At 39.2% G+C, this 25,585-nt stretch overlaps 1 protein-coding gene and 1 pseudogene across 1 annotated transcript in view; one reads left to right on the top strand and one right to left on the bottom strand.

Moving 5' to 3' along the window:
* The first annotated feature begins 1,267 nt into the window (after window positions 1–1,267).
* TMEM232 (transmembrane protein 232) overlaps window positions 1,268–25,585 on the top strand; it is a 227,000-nt gene continuing 202,682 nt past the window's right edge. Inside the window, exons 1-6 of the mRNA XM_068981134.1 lie at window positions 1,268–1,293; window positions 1,546–1,657; window positions 7,634–7,739; window positions 9,943–10,100; window positions 15,073–15,172; window positions 17,355–17,509. Of these exons, the coding sequence (XP_068837235.1) occupies window positions 1,268–1,293; window positions 1,546–1,657; window positions 7,634–7,739; window positions 9,943–10,100; window positions 15,073–15,172; window positions 17,355–17,509 (657 nt within the window). The remainder of the gene's footprint in view (window positions 1,294–1,545; window positions 1,658–7,633; window positions 7,740–9,942; window positions 10,101–15,072; window positions 15,173–17,354; window positions 17,510–25,585) is intronic.
* On the bottom strand, window positions 3,462–6,845 carry LOC138085533 (solute carrier family 38 member 6-like; annotated as a pseudogene).

Genomic DNA, 25,585 nt, shown 5'->3' with positions numbered 1-25,585 from the left:
TTGGTTCCAGTTTACGAGGCACCATGCTTTTATCTCTGCTTATCCTGTGATTGTGCAACACTGTGATTACTTTCACATACATCTGTCTTCCCAATAGGACTGTGAGTCACTCAGGGGCAAAAATCTGATTTTTATTCATTTATTCATGTTTTTTTCCTATATCCCACAGAGCAATTAATTCAGAAAATTATAAATACAGTAAGATGTTGAAAAATGTGTTTTATTCTCTCAGATCAGTGCTTTTAATAGTATGAGTCCAACAATTATTTTATCACACAAGTAACTCATTGATTCTACTATCAATTTTCTACTCCTCTGATATCACTTTGATCCCATGCTGTTTTAAACTCTGTGATACATCATTATAATCACTTTATTCACTCTCTTGCATACAGCCTCAACTTTCCTCACTTCTTTTTAAAATACTTGTCTACTCTCTCTACACTTTACCCATGGGATGCTTCCCATTCACAAGACTTTAAATACCTTGTGTGTGCTAATGACTCAAAATTTATATATTTGGCCTGAACCTCTCCCCCAGGTTCAGACTCCTATGTCCAACTGCTTGCTCTGCGTCTTCGTTTGGACAGCCATGGTCAACTCGAAACACGCCCAGTGCTGAAGTCATTCTCTGCCCTCACCCCAAGTCTCTTCCTCCAGCAACCGTTCCCATTGTGGCAAATAGCAGTTCTGTCCTTTCAGTTATTCAGTTCAGTCGTGACTTTTTATTTTTCCTCTTATGCCTATCTCTAATTCATTGGGCAGTCTGGTTGGAGTTAGTGTCAAAATATACCCATTATCTGGACTCTTCCCTGTGATTATTTTCTCTAATTCTGATCCAAGCCAAATTACCTCTCACCTAAGTTTGTGTGTGCTCTTACCCTTGCTACCTGCCCGAACTCCAAACTCTCAGCACAGCATCAGGATGATCCAGTTAAGACATAAGTTGGATTATGCCACTCCTCTTGGCTTCCTGTCTCATCCAGAGTTGATTTGGCTCATTGCCGCCTCTCTGACCTTGCTACATGCACCTTTCCTCTCCTGCTAACTTTTCTTCAGCCATAGTCAGGCTGATTCCACTTTCTTGGAGGGAATGATGTTACAGCTTAAATTGAACCAACACTGAAATATGTGAGGAGATAAGTCAGTTTTCAGCATAATGAAGTGATGCTGGATTTTACCTATAAAGAAGACATATACCAACATGACTTCTGGTAACTATGATACAGGGTTTTCTTTTTCAAAGGGCTAAAATTTCTTTGATATCATGAGAATTATGTTTCTCAACCAAGAGTATGATAAAATTAATCTAGGAGGCCTGGATATATATATATATATATATATATATATATATATATATATATAATATGTTACATATATCTACATAGATATATTACTTCATTGACTTTTGTGTGTGTGAGACTTTCTCATTAAGGTAATTTTTAAGGAAATAGATAATACTTAGCCACTGGAAGTTTGATTAATTGAAATTTGGAAGTCATAGCTATAATTACTGTTTTTTTTCTTTTTCTTTTTGTGGTTTAGGCTACCATTTTCAATCACAAAAGAATTCATCTTGAGATTCAATCAAACAAAAAGTCCAAAAGAGGAGGAAGAACTACTGGACATAGCTAGAAAAACCATCATCAAATGTAAGGTAATGGCTGTTTGATTACTTGGTATGTGAACTTTCTCTTCCAGTTGGTGGATGATTACATGTTCTAAAATATTGAAAGAAAAAATAAGAATACATATTTCTTTAGTTATAAGTTCAGTTCAGTTCAGTCACTCAGTCGTGTCCGACCCTTTGCGACCCCATGAATCACAGCACACCAGGCCTCCCTGTCCATCACCAACTCCCAGACTCCACTCAGACTCATGTCCATCGAGTCAGTGATGCCATCCAGCCATCTCATCCTCTGTCATCCCCTTAGACATAGTTAAAAATACTAAATGCAAATTAAAGATTATGACCAAATTATTCAATGTCAAATGGCTTTTGGATGAAAATTATTCATAAATTATTGAGGAATACAGCTGTTGACAGTAGTCCAAGAGTCTACATCAAAATATCACAGGCCAGTAAATAAATATTTATTTATGAAAATTCTACATTTGACTGAAAAAATGTTAACAAACATATCTTGTTTTTTCTTTAAAAAAAAAAAAGGACAGAAAGGCCTCCTAAACATTCACTATACATGCACAGAGTACTCTGTTCTTTCTCTGTAACAAACTATTCACCTAACCTGCTAAATACATTCTTTAGGAATATATCATTAATTCACAAATCTTCAAAGAACATAAAAACAGAAGAGAAGGTAAAATAAATCTTTGTTTTACCTTTTCTTAATTAGATACCATTTAAGTTTTGACAGAGAAATAACATGCACATGATTTTTCAATAATACTAAATGACTGATGAAATAAAAACTGCACAAAACAAATGAATAAATTAAGCCATCTTTTTTTGTGGCAGTTATTTCCCAGTATTTTATTCATGGTTTACCATATATTTAAATTAAAAAGAAAATCCATGGAAAATGTTGATTAGAAAAAAGAATTCAACATCCATTTATGATTAAAACTCTCAACAAAGTGGGTATGGAGGGAGCATATCTTAACATATTAAAAAGACATTTATGATAACCCACTGGTGGCTCAGACAGTAAAGATTCCGCCTGCTGTGTGGGAGACCTGGGTTCGATCCCTGGGTTGGGAAGATCCCGTGGAGATGGGAACAGCTACCCACCCACTTCAATATTCTCACCTGGAGAATCCCTGTGAACAGAGGAGCCTGGCAGGCTACAGTCCAGCGGTTGCAGAGTCAGACACGACTGAGTGACTTTCGCTTTCACTTTCACAGTCAGTGTAATACTCAGTGGTGAGAAACTGAAAACCTTCTTGCTAAATTCTGGAACGCAGCAAGGTTGTCCACCCTTACCACTTCTATTCAGCATAGTGTTGGAAGTTCTAGACATTGCAATCAGACAAGAAAAGGAAGTAAAAGTTATCCAGATTGGAAAAGAAGAGATAACACTGTCATTGTGTGCAGATTACCTGGTGCTCTATACAGAAAACCTTAAAGCCACCACACAAAACCTACTAGAATGGATAAATGAATTCAGCAAGGTGGTTGGATACAAGATTAACATATAGAAATCTGTTACCTTTCTTTACACTAACAAGGAGATATCAGAAAGAGAAAGCAAAAGAAAAGAAGCAAAGCCATTTAAAATTGTGTATAAAAAAATTACCCTAGGAATAGACATGACCTAGGTGATTAAAGACTTGCATGCTGAAAACTATAAAACATTGGTAAAGGAAATTGAAGATGATTCAAAGAAATGGAGAAGTATCCGATGCTTTGGTTTAGAAGAATTAGTATTGGTAAAATAGCCATACTACCCAAGCAATATACAGATACAATGCAATCCCTATCAAATTACCTATGAGATTTTTCACAGAGTTAGAACTAAATCCTGAAATTGATATGGAACCACAAAAGACCCAGAATTGTCAAAGTAATCCTGAGGGAAAAAGAACAAAGCTAGAGGTATGACCCTTGCAGACTTTAGGCAACACTACAAAGCTGCAGTAATCAAAACAGTGTGTTATTTGCAAAACAGACATATGGATCAGTGGAACAGAAGAGAGAACCCAGAAGTAAATCCACTCACCTATGGTTAATCTTCAACAAATGAGGCAATAATTATACAATGGACAGTCTTTACAGCAAGTGTGTTGGAAATACTGGGCAGCCACGTGTCAATTAACAAAGTTAGAACATACCCTCACACCATAAACAGAAGGAAACTCAAAATGACTTAAAGACTTAAATATAAGACATGAAAGACTTAACTATAAGACATGACACCACAAAACCCCTAGGAGAGAACACAGACAAAACATTCTCTGAAATAAATTGTACCAGTGTTTTCTTAGGTTAGTCTCCCAAGGCAATAGAAAGAAAAACAAAACCAAACAAATGGGACCTAATCAAACCTAAAAACTTTTGTATAGCAAAGGAAACCATTCATAAAATGAAAACGATAGCTTACAGACTGGGAGGAAATATTTGCAAGTGATGTAACTGACAAGAGACTAATTCCAAAATATGCAAACAGCTCATGCAGCTCAATATTAAAAAAAAAAAAAAACCAACAAAAAAAAACTCCAAACAACCCAATCAAAAAATGGGTAGGGATCTAACTAGACTTTTCTTCAAAGAAAACATACAAATGACCAACAGGCACATGAAAAGATGTTCAACATCACTAATTATTAGAGAAATGCAAATCCATACCATAATGAGGTATCATTTCATGCTAGTTGGAATGATCTTCATCAAAAAGTCTACAAATGCAGGAGAGAGAGTGGAAGAAAATGAACCCTCCTACACTGTTGGTAGGAATGTAAATTGGTGCAGCCACTGTGAAGAACGGTATGGCGTTTCCTTAAAAACTTAAAATAGAGTTACCATAAAATCCAGCAATTCCACTCCTGGGCATGTATCTGGAAAAGATGAAAAGTCTAATTCAAAAAGATATATGACCCCAGTGTTCACAGCAGCTCTGTTTACAATAGCCAAAACATGGAAGCAACCTAAGTGTCCACTGACAGACGAATGGATAAAGAAGATGTGATATATTTGTGTGTATGTGTGTGTGTGTGTGTATATATTGTTAAGTCGCTTATTCGTGTCCAACTCTTTGCAACACTGTGGACTGTAGCCTGCCAGGCTCCTCTGTCCAAGGGATTCTCCAGGAAAGAATACTGGAATGGGTTGCCATGCCCTCCTCCAGGGGATCTTCTGGACCCAGGGATCAAACCTGCATCTCTTGCATCTCCTGCATTGGCAGGCAGATTCTTTACCATTAGCGCCACCTGGGAAGCCCCAAAATGTGGTACATCCACACAATGGAATATTACCAGTGGTTTAAAAAAGAGCTATCAAGCTATCTTCCTCCATGAAGAGTCATCGAGGAAACTTAAACACATTTTGCTAAGTGATAGAAGCCAGTCTGAAAGGTTCAATGCTGCCTAATTCCACCAAACAGCACTTTAGAAAAGGCTCATGGTTTTTATGTAGACAGTAAAAAGATCAGAGGATGCCAATACTTGCATCAGAAATGAGCCCTAATGCAAAGGATGAACTTCAGTTAATGATAACATATCAATATTGGCCCATCAAGTATAACAAATGCACCTTACTAAAACAAGCTGTTAGTAACATGGGAAACTGTGGTTGTGCTGGAATGAGGGGATACATGAGAACTCTGTACTTTCTGCTCAGGTATCTCTGTAAGCATTAAAGCTACCCTGTTAATTTCAAAAATTAAACTCATGAACAAAAGGTATTCAACACATTAGGGGCATTTTGAATTTGTTTCTTATTTTGATTAAAACTGCTGCGCCTACTTTCCCCTGCCCACTCCTTTTTTGTTCTGCTTTTCTGTTAATGTTTACAAAAATGCTAACCTATGTAAGGAGGAGTAATCCAAGGTGCCTTCCAGAGTAGTTCTTTTTTGCATATGAAGGTAAAGTATTCTTCATAGAAAGTGGGCAAATATTTCCTTCAGTTATTAATCCAATTAAAAATAATGAGTGCTAAACTAAAATTACCAACCAAAATACCAAAGATGAGCAAGACAGAGGTCCCCACCTTTTTCCATGAGAGACAGAGGTCCCCACCTTTTTCCATGAGAGGAAATCCTCTCTGCTCATTTTAAGAGAAAAAGAGTCCTGGGAACACAAAAGTCAAACACACTGATGTACTGGAGCCAACTATACCAAATGAGTTCCTAATGTCAGGAACATATATTGCAAGTAAAACAGTGATAATATTGCGAGCTGGGGTGATTGAAGAATTGTGAATCCTTGAGAGTGGAAGATTGGGGAAAAGCATCATTAAAGCTCTCCTTGCAGGGAAGTGGATTAGAGGGACCATCAAAAGCACAGAAAATAGTATGCGTAACTTCATGGTCATAAGGACATCATGTGGCAAGTATTTACTGTAACCTGGTAGTAATTCTGATGCTACATTGTCATTAAAAAGTGAGGTACCCAAAGAGTGCAGGTATAAAGCAAGTGAGAAAACTTCAAGCAGTTGCTGTGCTGGTTACATCCTGCATCTGTTTCTTAGAAGGGCTTTGAAGTTCACAGTATATGGGCAGATTGAGGTGTGCAGAGAAATGAAAAAGTCACGGTTGGTATGGCATAAGCATTCTCTTTGGAGAAATGAAAGAGCTTTGGTTTACAATCATCTGTAGCACTGTTCTACATAAGTTAGTGTTAAAGGGCAAGGGGTGGAGCATTTTAAATTATTACCACAAGAGCAAAGGACACCTTGAAGAAAAACAATAAACCACCTGTGTAGCCAAGAAGGCCTGTTTTAGGAAGAAAGTGCAAGAGGGAACGCCATGCCAACACGAATGATCAATAGTGTGTCTCCGTCAAGACAGCAAGACCCACCAGAGTCTCCAGATAAAAAATCTGAAATAGCAGCAGGAAGCAATTTTAACGATTAAAAGAGAAGATGACATAGCTCCAAAATGTTCTCAATTACTATGGTGCTTGCCAGCACCACTTTTCCAGGTAATCCAAATGCAAAGAGTCCGGGATCTTCGTGAGATGTCACCGGGGTCTGAATACACGAACTCAGCAGGAGATGAGCTGAGTGAGAAACCGAGAGAGCGACGTCAGCGGCAAGAACTAAACGCAAGGACACCAGGGCGAGCCGCAGCAAGAGCCCAGCCACGGGCGCCGCCCCCGTGCTGGCGCGATCGGGCTAAACGCTGAGAGGCCGGGCGGAGCACCGCGGCGCCTCTGTGTGTCAGCTCCATTGCTTTGATGAGGACTATTACTCAGCCATAACAAGGAATGGAGGAATACCATTTTCAGCAATATGGGTGGACCTAGATATAAGCCTGGTGGGCTGCAGTCCATGGGGTCTCGAAGAGTCAGACATGACTGAGCGACTTCACTTTCACTTTTCACCTTCATGCATTAGAGAGAGAAGGAAAAGGCAACCCACTGCAGTGTTCTTGCCTGGAGAATCCCAGGGACGGGAGAGCCTGGTGGGCTGCCGTCTATGGGGTCGCGCAGAGTCGGACACGACTGAAGCAACTTAGCAGCAGCAGAGATTATCACCTAAGTCATGCAGAGAAAGACAAATATCTTACAATAACGTTTATGTGCGGAATCTAAAAAAAGAAAACCTACAAATTAACTCAGTTACAAAACAGAGTCAGACATGCAGACATAGGAAGCAAATCTCATATAACCAAAGGGGACAGTGGTGTGGAGACATAGAGTACGGGGGCCGCAGATGCACACTACCAGATACAAAAGGGATGAACGAGGGCTTGCTGAAGAGCACAGGAGACTGAACTCAGTGTCCCATCATGACCTGCGGCAGGACAGAGTCTGACGGAAGGGGTGCACATATGTGTGACCGAGTCACTTGGCTGCAAACCTGAAAGTGAGAGAATCTCGTGAGTCACCTAGACTTCAGTGAAAATGAATGATGACGCTTGAACAAATTAGTAAAGTGTAGACAATGAAAATAAACCTGTATTAACATTTAAAAGCCATATATTTTTGTTTGCTTCTTTTATCTTCCCAATTACAGAGAACACTGGGTCTCAGGACCTTAGGGATGGGGAGGCATGTGCACCTTTCTGCTGCATGGACCGAAGTGGTGTACCTGGCTCAGTGCAAAGGCGAAGTCCAGGACGGTACGTCCGCTGGCCGAGCTCTGCTCAGTCACTCTTAAGTGATTTGGATCACCAGTGAAGGCGTAATTTGGTAGCTATAATATTTAGAGACTGTGCAGGAGCCAAGGAAAATTTGCCTTTCTTGTATGGAAATATCTGACAATGTTTCATTATGAAAGTTCCTTTTGTAATTTTGAATTTATGAATTTGGCTGCTCAACTTTCTAATTATGAAATTGTTTAAAAAACTTTTGCTCAGCAGAGTCCTTATTGCTTTTTTTCCAAAATTAGTAACTAATTAAAAAGTAATATAAAATGTCATTTAGTGATTTTCAATTACAATAAGCATCAGACTTTAGAGAAACTTGTTTTGGCATTTTATAACTCTTACTCATAAAACATTAGCCAAATGGCCATTTATTTCTTCACTTGTTTTAAACAGCCATTTTACTCATTTCCTTTTCATTTATCACTTCTTATTTCTGTGTTGCCTTTTAAACTGCCCTCCAACCAATCTAAAAAAGAAATTAAGAAACATTACTTTTTAGGAAAGAAAGTTCCTTCTATCATTAACTTAAATTTTATGTGTATGCCTTTTAAAATGAGTTTAGAATGGTATCCAGATGAGGTCAGAGAGTATTTCGCCACATAAATTGGGGTTTGTAGTGCTATCTGGGTGGAGAAGGCAATGGCACCCCACTCCAGCACTCTTGCCTGGAAAATCCCATGGGCGGAGGAGCCTGGTGGGCTGCAGTCCATGGGGTCACTAGGAGTCAGGACACGACTGAGCGACTTTACTTTTACTTTGCACTTTCATGCATTGGAGAAGGAAATGGCACCCCACTCCAGTGTTCTTGCCTGGAGAATCCCAGGGGCGGGGGAGCCTGGTGGGCTGCCATCTCTGGGATTGCACGGAGTCGGACAAGACTGAAGCGACTTAGCAGCAGCAGCAGCAGAAGTGCTATCTGGGAGCTTTCAAGCAGCAGGGAGAATAAGAATGATTCTGCATCTAACTTGCTTTTACGGCCTTCCGTCACAGTGCTGTCCACAGCCTGGCCCTGTAAAATGTTTTAAATGATACTGAGGCAAGCAGTCTTGACTCACCAGCAACCACTTGCTCTTCCTTGTCACTTAACCTCAGTTTTGTTCCTAACAGCTGCTCAAAATCTTTGTACAGGTACATTCTTGGAGAGATTGTGAGTTTGGTTGAAGATCCCCATAATAAAATATTTCAGTGAAGTGAGTCACATGAAGTTCTGCTTCATGGTGCTTTTAAGAGCTATATTTATACTATATTACGGTCTATCAACTGTGCAATAGCTTGTCTGAAAAATGCACATACCTTGATTAAAAAAGAATGCTTTTGGGAAAGTGGCACTTGCTAGACTTGCTAGATGTTGGGTTACTAAAAACCTTCAATTAAAAAAAAGAAAGGAAAGCTGCAGTATCTGCAAAGCACGACAGGTAAAATGCAGTGTGGCTGTAATGATGGGAGGCGCAGCTTTCTTAGGGCCTTAACTGTACATTCTTCTTTGTTCAGCTCCACTGGCCTGATTCCCTCTGCTTCTCTGTTTATAGCGCTTCTGTTGACACTTCTTTGTCATCTGGTTCTGTCCGATTTCCCCACCATTGTGTAACGGTGCTGGTGGTAAAGAACCCGCCTACCAATGCAGGAGACTGGGAGATGCAAGTCTGATCCCTGGGTCGAGAAGAAGCCTGGAGGAGGACACGGCAATCCACTCCAGTGCTCTGGCCTGGAAAGCCCCGTGGGCAGAGGGGCCTGGCGGGCTACAGTCCACAGGATTGCAAACAGCTGGACAGGACAAGCAACTGAGCACAGCACGCACATATATGTGCCCTGACCTACCTTTGTTGGCTGGAAGAGCTGGACCGCCTTCCTAGGGCGCCTCTCTTTCCTCTCCTTTCTCCCGCCCTTCCCCGCCTCTGTAGTCTCAAGGGGGCGACTCAATCGCCCTTTCTGGTCTAGCCTTGGAAGTCACACAGCGTCACAGAATGGCCCTTCCTATTGGTTGAAGCCGTCACAAGGCCTGCTCAGCTTCGAGGGGAAGGGGGCATAGACCTCATCTCTTGATGGGAGGGATGTCCAAGACTGCGAATATTTTAAAGCCACAATGTGGTTTTGGTGACTGATTGTAAGACTTAATTGTAGCATGTAGAAAAACAGCATGATTTATAAATTATGTTTCTACTTGTCAATATTTCAGAAGCTTTAAATATGCTCTATGCTTCCCTGGACCGTGCTGTCTTTGATTGCGATCATCTGCCTGCCTTATTTTTTGTTGCGGAATCAGTTCTATACAGACTCTGCTGTGATGCATTCCAAAAGGCATACTTATACTCGGTTGAAATCAAGCTGGCAAAGGTATGTTTTAAGGTGATTCCAATGTGTATTTTTTTATTGGAGGCTAATTACTTTACAATATTGTATTGGTTTTGCCAATGTGTTTTAATTGTTACATGTAGTACATCTGCCCACACGATACCTGTTTCAGCTTCCAAACAGGCCATTTGGTTTTATTACAGAATATTCTCTTGTTTGGTAGTTTATTTTAATCTCTAAATATGGATACCACATTATTACCTGATATGCAAATAGAGATAGTTGGAGAAAATAGAGTTCTGCCAACTATGTAAGAAAATAACATTTAATTAAGAATCAAGTTTGTACTTATTTCTGAGTGTATATAGCTTTCTCCTATCTATTTTAAGGATTGCTGAATGCCAGTTTTCCATTTAAAAATGCTGACTGATAACCCCTTTAAATGTTGCCCAGTTTGAGAAGACAGATTGTTATCTCAGTATTCCATGTCATTTCATAGCTGTAGGATGGGAAACATACTCATGTAGCTCATGTTTCATGAGGTGCTAGAAGACAGTGTTCGCTTCTGTGATGATCAGGTTGCCTGCTGCAAAGTTTATTATTAGTCGAAGAAATTTAGCTTAACCAGTGGTTTTATTGCAAAGAAAAACCAGGAGAATAATTTCTTTATGAATAAAGAAAATATATCTGTATGTATACATTTTAGTTGACATATATGTATATACATATCATTTGAAATTAAGTACAGTATTATTTCAAAAAATATATTTTCCCTTCTTTACTTTTGATTATGAAATTTTGATGATGTTAGAAAGTGGGCATGAAGATATTCATTAGTCATCCAGGGCATTTTGGAAGACACTGTATTTCAGACCTTATAAGTTAAGTCTAGATTGCCTCTGATATGTTTTGGGGTAAAAGATTTATGAACACCAGGCAAGAAACAGAACATAATAGAAATTGAACATGCAAAGAAGAAAGGCTTTGCATAGAACAGCTGGGGGCAAAGAGACAAGTAAAATTACAATGTCCTTTTCTTCTTTCTTTATTTCCCAAACTGTTCATTATAACAATACCCAAGAGCTTCTATTTATATAATTATTTTGGGGTTGCAAAATACAATATATGCATTACTTAGATAAGAAGGGTTAGCATTAGGGCTAGTTTATGACGGAAAGAGTGGAGTGGAGAAACGTAGATCAGGTGTGTGCCGCTTTTTTCTCCTTTCCTTCTCATCCTCTTCGGTGACCTTTTCCCATTTCTTGCCTTTTATGTTTCTGCCAGCAAGAAAAATGGCTATAAAATAAAGCTTTAGTCATTGTGTACATTGCTTATAAGTTACATATACCATGGATTCATTTAATTTAAAAAGATTCCCATATCCTCTCATCTGAGTGGTTAGACTATTTGCATTGCTTTAGATGTATTAGAAATAATAACTTGTTTAATCTTCACAATAATCCTAAAAGGTAAGTCTATTATTATCCACCATTCCTCAGACTAGGCAAGGAGACTGTGAGTTGATTACACAAGGTCTCAGCAGGGAAGATTCTGAAGCCCAGGGTCCCATGGACTCTCAGCCATGAGTCTCCTCGTTTACCTGGGATCCCAGATTTACGAGAGCTTCCCTGCTGCCTCAGGCTGACTCGGTTTCCCTGGCGGCTCAGCTGGGACAGAATCTGCTTGCAATGTGGGAGACCTGGGTTCTGTCCCTGGCTGAGGAAGATCCCCTGGAGAAGGGAATGGCAACCCACTCCAGTATTCTGGCCTGGAGAATTCCATGGACAGAGGAGCCTGGCAGGTTGCAGTCCATGGAGTCGCAAGTGTCAGACACAACTGAGCAACTAAACCTACCTGCCTATCAGACTGACTGATTTGAATGCTTGCTTTTCATTGTTGTAGATAATATAGATTGGCTAGGAGAAAGCAGCATGCTTTATAAGTGCCTTTGATTTCAGGCAAGAAGCCATTTCAATCATCCACCTTTTCTTTGCAGGAATTTCATTAAATATCTACTAGTCAGTTGGATGCTTCCTTTTCGATTTTTTTCTTGTTGACAGAACAGTGTATTTAAGGGTATTGCCATGGAGTCATTGCTCACCTTCATACACAGCATTTTGTTTCTCTTTTGACAAAAAAATAGATAGCTCATGCTTGGGAAAAGACAGAAACACCTGATTCCTAATTTTACTTATTTTCACATTTTGTGCATATTCTTCCCTCATCTGAGTATAGAATCTTAACTACTGGAGTCTACTTATTAAAGTACCATTAGTTTAATATATATGCAAGCTATTTACATATAGATAAACCATACATAAAGTATAGTTTAATGTATTTTTTTTCACATAATTGCTATCTATCTATCTATTTTGGGGTTCATTGGTTCTGGGCTTCTTTGTGGCTCAGACGGTAGAGTCTGCCTGACAACTCAGGAGACACAGGTTCAGTCCCTGGGTTGGGAAGATCCTCTGGAGTAGGAAATGGAAACCAGCTCCAGTATTCTTGTCTGGAGAATCCCTGGACAGAGGAGCCTGGCAGGGGCTACAGTCCATGGGGTTGCGAGGAGTCGACACAGCTGAGCAACTGACTCTTCCGCTTTGGCGCTGGGTCTCCGCTGCTGCACGGACCTCCTCAAGCTGTGCTGAGTGGAGGCCGCTCTCTGGTTGTGGCGTGCAGGCTTCTCATTGTGGAGGCTTCTCTGTTGCAGAGCGCGGGCCCTCAGGTGCGCCTGGCCTCAGTACTTGTGGCACGTGGGCTCAGTAGTTGCAGTGCCTGGGCTTAGTTGCCCCCGCAGCACACAGAATCTTCCCAGACCAGGGACTGAATCTGTGTCCCCTGCGTTGGCAAGTGGATTCCTAACCACTGGACCACCAGGAGCGTCCAGTTTAAATAGATAGGAGTATGGACAGTGTTCTTCAAGCTTCTATAAAGAACATGAAACACGTAACCAACTGTTAAAATGTAATACATAATAAATATTATTCACAATTTCTATTTCACAATTAGATAACAATCAGAGAAATGAAGATAAGGGATGAAAAGAGAAGGAAAGGGATTAAAGAGCAAAGGAAGAAAAGATGGGCAGGCAGAGAGAGAAATTGACAGGCGGAGCTTTAGGAGGCAAAGCTTAAGTTGTCAAGCTGCAGAGAGAGTATGTACACCAGTGAAACATGAAGACAGATGCGCAGGGAGTTCAGAATTCTTCAGAGATAAAGAAACGGCAGGTTTTTCAGTAAAAGCCTAGCTTTTCAGAATATTGCAGATGAAAGCTTTTAAAAACCGTTTTCCAAGTATAGTCATATAAAGTTTTGCTTTGGGATCAGGGGAAACTCATGATCAAACTGCTATGTAATCCAGCAGTTATGCAAGCTGATACGATTGTCGATCACGTATTTTTCTCTTTTGACCCATGTTAAATTTTTAAAGCCTTGTTTTCAGTATCCTTCTCTGGTCCCTTCAAAATCTTAGATTATTCTTCTTCTGGTGAATTTATTATTTCTGACTTTAATATTCTCACTTAGACTATTGCAGTGTTCTTTCGAATAGTCTGTTGATTTCCACTTCCTTCGTATCTGACATCAGTCTTTTGGAGAAGCATAGTACTATATCAGAGTGCTTTATATGAAGAGATCCCTTGGCATGACATAAATATTTTATTTATTTATGAACATGTACTGTAAATCATGCATGTTTATAAGTTATGGATACATTAGTAAACATTCATGATGCATTCTCAAAATTTATTTTAATGATTGACATTTTTGATAAAAATATTTGGAAATCACTGCTGTAATTGAAAGTTTGTGTGTTTTGAAGCAATACACACAGTCCTGGGTTCAAAACCCAATGATGCCACTCATTTGCTTAATAATCTTGTGTGAAGCACTGAGACGTGTTAGGATTATCTTTTGAGTTTAATTTTGTCTTTTTACATGTAGATCTAATAATGCTCTGCATTGTGGCAAAGAGGATTTTGATATATGATCTTGACAGTGATATAGGGATAGTTATTGTTATTATTTGGTACTTTCCTGTAATCTTATGATTTAACAATTTAGGCATTTATATTCCATTTATTATTATAGTCTGTTTTTTTTTCTTACTTTTCATGAAATCTTATATATTTTTTGTAGATATTTCAATTCTGTTGTCTATGTAAAACAGTTTTAGCTATGCTAAGCCGTTAAGTCACTTCAGTCGTGTCTGACTCTGTGCGACCCCATAGACAGCAGCCCACCAGGCTCACCCATCCCTGGGATTCTCCAGGCAAGAATACTGGAGTGGGTTGCCATTTCCTTCTCCAATGCATGAAAGTGAAAAGTGAAAGTGAAGTCTCTCACTCGTGTCCGACTCTTCGCGACCCCATGGACTGCAGCCTACCAGGCTCCTCCATCCCTGGGATTTTCCAGGCAAGAGCACTGGAGTGGGGTCCCATTGCCTTCTCCGAGTTTTAGCTATACATGTGTTTTAAACTTCACAGAAGTAAGACACTAAAATTGTTCATTTAGTAATGACATTGTGTGAGTGTGTATGTTTGTGTGTAATTTTATGAGGAAATCACACTCTGCACTGGCAGCATATTTCTCAAAGCTGTTACAGTCCAGCACACACACAGTACACATTCACATATACACTGAAACAAGGCGCTGTGCAGTGTACTGTGGTATTTTCTCTTATTTTAAAATCCCCTTTCATTGATTTCATGACTCACTTAAGGGGCATGACTTGCAGTTTGAAAGATACTGTTCTAAAGGAGATAGAACAAAATAGCATTCCGTATTGGTCATTATATGTAATGGAGGAATGATTTATAGACTTGTTTTTTTCTGCTGAGCCAGTATTTCAACCTTGATATAAATGTTTTAAAGTTATTTCAAAAGCACATGATCTCAAGTGAATTTGAAATTGTTTCATCAAAAGCAATGGTAATAATAAAATGGTTTGTTTTCCTTATGGTTTTTAAACATTTATTGATGTAACACAAAAATCTTTTTTCTTTCTCTTTTGACAGATTGGCTATTTGGTCTTCTTACGACTTTTTATATATTTCCTTCACGGCCACCTGGAAAATTTCAAACAACATTTACTTAGGCTTCAACCGTATTTATACGGTAGGCTGTCTTTTATTTTCTATACTTGTAAATGTTTTATGTTATATTTTGAGAAGCTCAGACTATCACTCTAAAGAGTATAAACTGTATTTTATTTTTTGTGAAAGGTGATATGTGCAGTATTGAAGCGGACAGCTTCTAGGCAAGACTGCATGGGTTTTATGTTTAAATTTCCTGCTTAACTAAGCATCTGACCTTGTCTGTGACTCAATTTTTTCATCTGTAATAGTATCTGGCTTACTGAATTTCGAGTTAAATTCGTATTTTAGTCAGGTAACCCTAGTGGTGGTGTAGATGCCGGACTGGAGAAAGGAGAGGGTGGACGCAGGGGTCTGTTAGCTATGATGTTAGAACAGGCAAGAGATTAAAGGTGTGAGCTTCTGCAATCGGGATAGATAGAGTAAAATAATTTTGAAAAGTATTCAGAAGATAAAGAAAAACTGGACTTGGTGACCACGTAGATCTAAGCTGCATAAGGGAAAGTGAGCAATTTAGGATGAGTCTCGTTTTACATATTGACTAGTAAGGTCAAGGGAATGGTACTCTGAACTGAAAAGATTCTGGAGAAACACTGGACATATTGAATTTGGAGGTCACTCAGGTGTATATACCCAGTTGGGAGCATGTTTGAAATTGGGGAATAAGTCAAGCCTGGGAATCACTTATTTCAGGGGTATTAACATGGATAATTTAAGTCATCATTGTTAATGTGGATGAGGCAAACCGGGACTGGGAGGTGGTGGGGGGAGACATTTATTCTAGGAATAAAGTCTTGGGGAATGTAAACAGTTAATAGATCACTGGAGTAACAGACATCAACTAGGAGAAGGGAATTAAGAGAAACAGGAGCGAGTGATATAGAAATCAAAACAGCAGAGATTCTGGAAGGTCACCATTATCGAGAGCTATAAAAGTATTAAACATTAGGAGCTCTGAGAGCAGTGATGCATTTCTACAGTCAGAAAGTCACTGTTCTCGGGAGCAGTCCCCAGTGGAAGCACAGTTCAGACTGGAGGGAAGCAGAGTGGAGGGAAAGTTTAATGACCAAATGGTGAGCTGCTTTTGTGAAAGAAGAAGAAATGTGTCAGTAGTGTGGATGAAAAACAAGGTCAATAGAGGAGATTGGTGTGTCGTAGGATAAGAAATCAAGAGACTCAGGATACAAGAAAGGGAGTGAAGTTTGACGGGGGAGGCGGTGGAGAAGGGCGTGGAGAGTAATAGGTGTTTGGATGCTAGCTTTGAAACCGGGACGCGCGCAGCTGTGGACTGGCCGCAAGGAATCCGTGTCTGTTTCATCGCTCGCTTTGTTTTCTTCATGACGCTATAAATCTCTTAACTCCTCACAGTGGTTAGCGTAGTGATTCACCAGCTATTCAGATATTTGTGGCAAACACATCCCGAAAAATTATTTATATGAAACCCCCACTTCTTACATTAGCTTGTTACTGTCGATCTATCTCAAGAACACCACCATCTTTGTTTCATGGAAGAATAGAACCCCCGATCTGCCCTCTTATCACGTGCTGTTTGGTGCAGACCTGCTTAGGCTGCGTGTTCATCGTCAGCATTGGGTGGGCTCCTACCTGAGGCTGTGAGTCACGGCTCTCTGCCCATATTGCCATCCAACCTTTCCACTGTGTTGATGGACTGAAACCCAAAGCTTGTTTAAAAGTTCGTGAAAAGAACACAAAGATATTTCTGTTAAATACCACATCATCTTTTGTGAAATGGCATAATCATTGCTGTCATTAAACTATATAGTTTAAAAATCAATAACAACATCTTGAAAAGAATTAAACTAGAATATTGGTTTAAAAGCAATGACATCGATTGCAATTTCAAAATACCCATTATGAAGAGTATATATTCTTACTTGATTCATTTTCAGCTGGAAGTTTCCACCATTGTTGTGTAGTAACTATACTTAATTGGGCATTCAACCATTATGTAATTGCTGTTTGAATTATATGAACTCTTATGTATGAATTATTTACCTTGTAGTTTTCTATTAAACCACTAGGGGTCATACATAACATTGTTAATCTTCAGTAGTTGGGGAAATACACAGCAGTTTCAGCCTCTCGGTACTGAATTTAATTATATTTTAATAGTTAAAAGACAAATGAAACGCAGTACGAGATGTTAATGAAATATTTCTCACAAATTACTTTTCTTACGCTAGCGCTTTCTTGCTCCAAAGAATTATATTGGATGTATCCAAACATCTCTTCGAATGTGCAGTGCATTCTGAAAATCATGGAAATTATATGTAAAAGAGATCTCCCTTCTGAATCAATTTTTAGCCCTGTGAAAGACAAGAATACAGATTCTGGAATGGTGAGTATATTCCATGCGTGCTAACTGCTAAGTTGTTTCAGTTGTGCCCAACTTTCTTCAACCCAACGGGCTGTACAGCCCACCAGGCTCCTCTGTCCATGGGATTCCCCAGGCAAGAATCCTGGAGTGGGTTGCTGTGCCCTCCTTCAGGGGTCTTCCCAAGCCAGGGATCGAACCCAGGTTGCCTGCATCTCCTGCACTGGCAGGTGGGTTCTCTACTAGCGCTGCGTGGGAAGCCCACATATATCCCAGTGCATGGCAGATCAGGTCACATGACTGTGATTAAAAATCACTGCTTGGCAGTGCAGTAACACGGCTGAAGATGAACTTAGCTGGGGAGAGGAATGAGCAGTACAGATGCTGAAGCTGTGCAACCGAGGCACGTTTCCTAGACAGCAGTTAGGACCGCGGTGGAAGTCAGTATTCACCGCTGCTGCTTTAGATGGAGTGATGCCCTCCTACCTTCTTCCTTATAGAGTCCATCTCAGCTGATTAATTAAAAATCGCAACTTAATTTAGATTGACTTTTAAATGAACACTTTATGGTATTACATTTTTATTAAAGGGAGAGTGTGTAAAGTGCAGGCTATTAATGAAAGCAAGTGTAATACTTTTATGCTCCATAATTCATGTGTAGTAATATTTAATATGCTATGAAAACTAACTGAAAGTTTTTAAATGGTTCAGAATTGAGGAATTAAAACAATCCTTGGTATATGATAAAACTTTTACTTTCCAACTCAGAAATTAGTGATCAATATTAGGAAAAACTGTCTGTCCCAATTATATATAATCCCTTGGTATGTAATGAGTTATGTATTATGCACACAGAACGCCAGTGTTCTTGTCCCTATAGACTGATGTTCTTCAAAAGACAAGCTTCAGTTTTCGTGACTTGCAATGCCTCTGTTTCCCTTTCTCACATATATTCCGAAAGAAAGCAGTGAACACTTCAGACCTTGATTCTTTAATTATTTTATTTTATTTTTTGCTATATATACCTACTATTTTATAATTTATAAATAGAAATTCTGCTTCTCTAATTCCTAAAAAGGAGAAAAATGCATTTAACATAATGCTAGTTGGAACAACAAAGGAAATTAAAAAAAAATTTTAATCATTTATTATTATTTTTACTTTACAATATTGTATTGGTTTTGCCATACATCAACATGAACCCACCGCGAGTGTACACGTGTTCCCCATTCTGAATCCCCCTCCCACCTCCCTCCCCGTACCATCCCTCTGGGTTGTTCCTGTGCACTAGCCCCAAGCATCCTGTATCCTGCATAGAACCTGGACTGGCGATTTGTTTCTTATATTATACATGTTTCAATGCCCTTCTTCCAAATCATCCCACCCTCTCCCTTTCCCACAGAGTCCAAAAGACTGTTCTATACATCTGTGTCTCTTTTGCTGTCTAATATACAGTATTATCATTACCATCTTTCTAAATTCCATATATATGTGTTAGTATACTGTATTGGTGTTTTTCTTTCTGACTTACTTCACTCTGTATAATAGGCTCCAGTTTCATCCACCTCATTAGAATTGATTCAAATGTATTTTTAATGGTTGAGTAATGCTCCATTGTGTACATGTACCACAGTTTTCTTATCCATTCGTCTGCTGATGGACATCTAGGTTGCTTCAGCGTCCTGCCTATTATAAACAGTGCTGCGATGAACATTGGGGTACACGTGTCTCTTTCAATTCTGGTTTCCTCAGTGTGTATGCCCAGGAGAGGGATTACTGGGTCATAGGGCAGTTCTATTTCCAGTTTTTTAAGGAATCTCCAGACTGTTCTCCATAGTGGCTGTACTAGTTTGCATTCCCACCAACAGTGTAAGAGGGTTCCCTTTTCTCCACACCCTCTCCAGCATTTATTGCTTGTAGACTTTTGGGTAGCAGCCCTTCTGACTGGCATGAGATGGTACCTCATTGGTTTTGATTTGCATTTCTCTGATAATGAGTGATGTTGAGTATCTTTTCATGTGTTTGTTAGCCATCTGTATGTCTTCTTTGAAGAAATGTCTATTTAGTTCTTTGGGCCATTTTTTGACTGGGTCATTTATTTTTCTGGAATTGAGCTGCAGGAGTTGTTTGTATATTTTTGAGATTAGTTCTTTGTCAGTTGCTTCATTTGCTATTATTTTCTCCCATTCTGAAGGCTGTCTTTTCACCTTGCTTATAGTTTCCTTTGTTGGGCAGAAGCTTTTAAGTTTAATTAGGTCCCGTTTGTTTATTTTTGCTTTTATTTCTAGTATTCTGGGAGGTGGATCATAGAGGATCCTGCTGTGATTTATGTCGGAGAGTGTTTTGCCTATGTTCTTCTAGGAGTTTTATAGTTTCTGGTCTTACATTTAGATCTTTAATCCATTTTGACTTTATTTTTGTATATGGTGTTAGAAAGTGTTCTAGTTTCATTCTTTTACAAGTGGTTGACCAGTTTTCCCAGCACCACTTGTTAAGAAATTGTCTTTTCCCCATTGTATATTCTTGCCTCCTTTGTCGAAGATAAGGCGTCCATAGGTGTGTGGATTTATCTCTGGGCTTTCTATTTTGTTCCATTGATCTATATTTCTGTCTTTGTGCCAGTACCATACTGTCTTGATGACTGTGGCTTTGTGGTAGAGCCTGAAGTCAGGCAGGTTGATTCCTCCAGTTCCATTCTTATTTCTCAAGATTGCTTTGGCTATTCGAGGTTTTTTGTATCTCCATACAAATTGTGAAATTATTTGTTCTAGCTCTGTGAAAAATACCGTTGGTAGCTTGATAAGGAGTGCATTGAATCTGTAGATTGCTTTGGGTAGTATACTCATTTTCACTATATTGATTCTTCTGATCCATGAACATGGTATATTTCTTCATCTATTAGTGTCCTCTTTGATTTCTTTCACCAGTGTTTTATAGTTTTCTATATATGGGTCTTTAGTTTCTTTAGGTACATATATTCCCAAGTATTTTATTCTTTTTGTTGCAATGGTGAATGGAATTGTTTCCTTAATTTCTCTTTCTATTTTCTCATTATTAGTGTATAGGAATGCAAGAGATTTCTGTGTGTTGATTTTATATCCTGTAACTTTACTATATTCATTGATTAGCTCTAGTAATTTTCTGGTGGAGTCTTTAGGGTTTTCTATGTAGAGGGTCATGGCATCTGCAAACAGTGGGAGTTCTACTTCTTTATTTCCAATTTGGATTCCTTTTATTTCTTTTTCTGCTCTGATTGCTGTGGCCAAAACTTCCAGAACTATGTTGAATAGTAGCGGTGAAAGTGGGCACCCTTGTCTTGTTCCTGACTTTAGGGGAAATGCTTTCAGTTTTTCACCATTCAGGATAATGTTTGCTGTGGGTTTGTCATATATAGCTTTTATTATGTTGAGGTATGTTCCTTCTATTCCTGCTTTCTGGAGAGTTTTTTTTTTTTTATCATAGATGGATGTTGAATTTTGTCAAAGGCTTTCTCTGCATCTATTGAGATAATCATATGGCTTTTATTTTTCAGTTTGTTAATGTGGTGTATTACATTGATTGATTTGCAGATGTTGAAGAATCCTTGCATCCCTGGGATAAAGCCCACTTGGTCATGGTGTATGATCTTTTTAATGTGTTGTTGGATTCTGGGTGCTAGAATTTTGTTAAGGATTTTTGCATCTATGTTCATCAGTGATACCGGCCTGTAGTTTTCTTTTTTTGTGACATCTTTGTCAGGTTTTGGTATTATGTGATGTTGGCCTCATAGAATGAGTTTGGAAGTTTACCTTCCTCTGCAATTTTCTGGAAGAGTTTGAGTAGGATAGGTGTTAGCTCTTCTCTAAATTTTTGGTAGAATTCAGCTGTGAAGCAGTCTGGACCTGGGCTTTTGTTTGCTGGAAGATTTCTGATTACAGTTTCAATTTCTGTGCTTGTGATGGGTCTGTTAAGATTTTCTAATTCTTCCTGGTTCAGTTTTGGAAAGTTGTACTTTTCTAAGAATTTGTCCATTTCTTCCACGTTGTCCATTTTATTGGCATATAATTGCTGATAGTAGTCTCTTAATGATCCTTTGTATTTCTGTGTTGTCTGTTGTGATCTCTCCATTTTCATTTCTAATTTTATTGATTTGATTTTTCTCCCTTTGTTTCTTGATGAGTCTGGCTAATGGTTTCTCAATTTTATTTATCCTTTCAAAGAACCAGCTTTTGGCTTTGTTGATTTTTGCTATGGTCTCTTTTGTTTCTTTTGCATTTATTTCTGCCCTAATTTTTAAGATTTCCTTTCTTCTACAAACCCTGGGGTTCTTCATTTCTTCCTTTTCTAGTTGCTTTAGGTGTAGAATTGGGTTATTTATTTGACTTTTTTCTTGTTTCTTGAGGTATGCCTGTATTGCTATGAACTTTCCCCTTAAGTGTCCCACAGGTTTTGGGTTGTTGTGTTTTCATTTTCATTCATTTCTAAGCATATTTTGATTTCTTTTTGATTTCTTCTGTGATTTGTTGGTTATTCAGCAGCATGTTGTTCACCCTCCATATGTTGGAATTTTTAGTAGTTTTTCTCCTGTAATTGAGATCTAATCTTACTGCATTGTGGTCAGAAAAGATGCTTGGGATGATTTCAACTTTTTTGAATTTACCAAGGCTAGATTTATGGCCCAGGATGTGATCTGTCCTGGAGAAGGTTCCTTGTGTGCTTGAGAAAAAGGTGAAATTCATTGTTGGGGGGTGAAATGTCCTATAGATATCAATTAGGTCTAACTGGTCTAAGGTATCATTTAAAGTTTGCGTTTCTTTATTAATTTTCTGTTTAGTTGATCTGTCCATAGGTGTGACTGGGGTATTAAGGTCTCCCACTATTATTGTGTTATTGTTAATTTCCCCTTTCATAGTTGTTAGCATTTGTCTTACATATTGCGGTGCTCCTATATTGGGTGCATATATATTTATAATTGTTTTATCTTCTTGGATTGATCCTTTGATCATTATGTAGTGGTCTTCTTTGTCTCTTTTCACAGCCTTTGTTTTAAAGTCTATTCTATCTGATATGAGTATTGCTACTCCTGCTTTCTTTTGGTCTCTATTTGCATGGATTATCTTTCTCCAGCCCTTCACTCTCAGTCTGTATGTGTCCCCTGTTTTGAGATGGGTCTCTTGTAGACAACATATATAGGGGTCTTGTTTTTGTATCCATTCAGCCAGTCTTTGTCTTTTGGTTGGGGCATTCAACCCATTTATGTTTAAGGTAATTATTGATAAGTATGATCCCGTTGCCATTTACTTTATTGTTTGGGGTTCAAGTTTATACACCCTTTTTGTGTTTCCTGTCTAGAGAATATCCTTTAGAATTTGTTGGAGAGCTGGTTTGGTGGTGCTGAATTCTCTCATCTTTTGCTTGTCTGTAAAGCTTTTGATTTCTCCTTCATATTTGAATGAGATCCTTGCTGGGTACAGTAATCTGGGCTGTAGGTTATTTTCTTTCATCACTTTAAGTATGTCCTGCCATTCCCTCCTGGCCTGAAGAGTTTCTATTGAAAGGTCAGCTGTTATCCTTATGGGAATCCCCTTGTGTGTTATTTGTTGTTTTTCCCTTGCTGCTTTTAATATTTGTTCTTTGTGTTTGATCTTTGTTAATTTGATTAATATGTGTCTTGGGGTGTTTCGCCTTGGGTTTATCCTGTTTGGGACTCTCTGGGTTTCTTGGACTTGGGTGATTATTTCCTTCCCCATTTTAGGGAAGTTTTCAACTATTATCTCCTGAAGTATTTTTTTCATGGTCTTTCTTTTTGTCTTCTTCTGGGGCTCCTATAATTCGAATGTTGGAGCGTTTCACATTGTCCTGGAGGTCTCTGAGATTGTCCTCATTTCTTTTCATTCATTTTTCTTTTTTCCTCTCTGATTCATTTATTTCTACCATTCTATCTTCTACCTCACTAATCGTATCTTCTGCCTCCATTATTCTACTATTTGTTGCCTCCAGAGTGTTTCTGATCTCATTTATTGCATTATTCATTATATATTGACTCTTTTTTATTTCTTCTAGGTCCTTGTTAAACCTTTCTTGCATCTTCTCAGTCCTTGTCTCCAGGCTATTTATCTGTGATTCCATTTTTATTTCAAGATTTTGGATCATTTTCACTATCATTATTCGGAATTCTTTATCAGGTAGATTCCCTGTCTCTTCCTCTTTTGTTTGGTTGGTGGGCATTTATCCTGTTCCTTTACCTGCTGGGTATTCCTCTGTCTCCTCATCTTGGTTATGTTGCTGCGTTTGGGGTGGCCTTTCTGTATTCTGGCAATTTGTGGAGTTCTCTTTATTGTGGAGTTTCCTTGCTGTGGGTGGGGTTCTATCGGTGGCTTGTCAAGGTTTCCTGGTTAGGGAAGTTTGTGTCGGTGTTCTGGTGGGTGGAGCTGGATTTCTTCTCTCTGTAGTGCAATGAAGTGTTCAGTAATGAGTTATGAGATGTCAGTGGGTTTGGAGTGACTTTGGGTAGCCTGTATATTGAAGCTCTGGGCTGTGTTCCTGTGTTGCTGGAGAATTTATGTGGCATGTCTTGCTCTGGGACTTGTTGGCCCTTGGGTGGTGCTTGGTTTCAGTGTAGATATGAAGGCATTTGATGAGCTCCTGTCAATTAATGTTCCTTGGAGTCAGGAGTTCTCTGATGTTCTCAGGATTTGAACTTAAGCCTCCTGCTTCTGGTTTTCAGTCTTATTTTTACAGTAGTCTCAAGACTTCCTTCTATACAGCACCTGCTGTCGAAGACAATGGGCTGCTTTTTTGGGTGCTTGATGTCCTCTGCCTGCATTCAGAAGTTGTTTTGTGGAATTTACTCAGCGTTTAAATGTTCTTTTGATGAATTTGTTGGGAAGAAAGTGGTCTCCCCATCCTATTCCTCTGCCATCTTAGGACTGCCTCCAAAAAATTTTTTTTAAATAGTTTTGCTTGTGAGTTGCTTCATAGTTTCCCCATGCTTCCTTTGGTTCCTTTCTAAAACTACCTAAAATTTAAGTGTATAAGGAAGGACATGCAACCACATCTATCTGCGGTTTTTCTAAGAGTTAGTGTTTTCTCTTTGGCTCATAACTTGGTAGAGAAACATTTATATAAACAATGACATACACTAAGCCCCTTGAACCACTTGGTTATTCTCACTAATGAACATAGTTTGCTTCATGCATAAAAGGAGCTTGTTTTACAGTTTAAAATATATTTTAATAATTTAAATATATAACCTAAGATATTGAGCAACAGAGAAAGTGCTGACTATGAAAAGGAACGACCTACTCACCAACTGACTGTGTGCTCCAGAGTAGGTCCATTCAGTTCAGATCAGTCGCTCAGTCATGTCTGACTCTTTGCAACCCCATGAACCGCAGCATGCCAGGCCTCCCTGTCCATCACCAACTCCCAGAGTTTATTCAAACTCATGTCCATTGAGTTGTTGATGCCATCCAACCATCTTATCCTCTGTTGTCCCCTTCTCCTCCTGCCCTCAATCTTTCCCAGCATCAGGCTCTTTTCAGATGAGTCAGCTCTTTGAATCAGGTAGCCAAAGTATTGGAGTTTCAGCTTTAGCATCAGTCCTTCCAATGAACACCCAGGACTGATCTCCTTTAGGATGGAGTGGTTGGATCTCCTCTCAGTCCAAGGGACTCTCAAGCGTCTCCTCCAACACCACAGTTCAAAAGCATCAATTCTTCGGTGCTCAGCTTTCTTTATAGTCAAGCTCTCACATCCCTACATGACCACTGGAAAAACCATGGCCTTGACTAGACGAACCTTTGTTAACAAAGTAATGCCTCTGCTTTTTAATACGGTGTCTAGGTTGGTCGTAACATTCCTTCCAAGAGGTAGTTCAGTTCAGTTCAGTCACCCAGTCGTGTCCGACTCTTTGAGACCCCATGAATCGCAGCGCGCCAGGCCTCCCTGTCCATCACCATCTCCCAGAGTTCACTCAGACTCACGTCCATCGAGTCCGTGACGCCATCCAGCCATCTCATCCTTTGTCGTCTCCTTCTCCTCCTGCCCCCAATCCCTCCCAGCATCAGAGTCTTTTCCAATGAGTCCACTCTTCGCATGAGGTGGCCAAAGTACTGGAGC

This window comes from Capricornis sumatraensis, chromosome 9 (genome assembly GCF_032405125.1).
Source record: "Capricornis sumatraensis isolate serow.1 chromosome 9, serow.2, whole genome shotgun sequence".
Lineage (NCBI taxonomy): Eukaryota > Metazoa > Chordata > Mammalia > Artiodactyla > Bovidae > Capricornis > Capricornis sumatraensis.
Note: the sequence above shows the minus strand (reverse complement) of the source record. Positions and strands in the feature narration are given on the sequence as shown.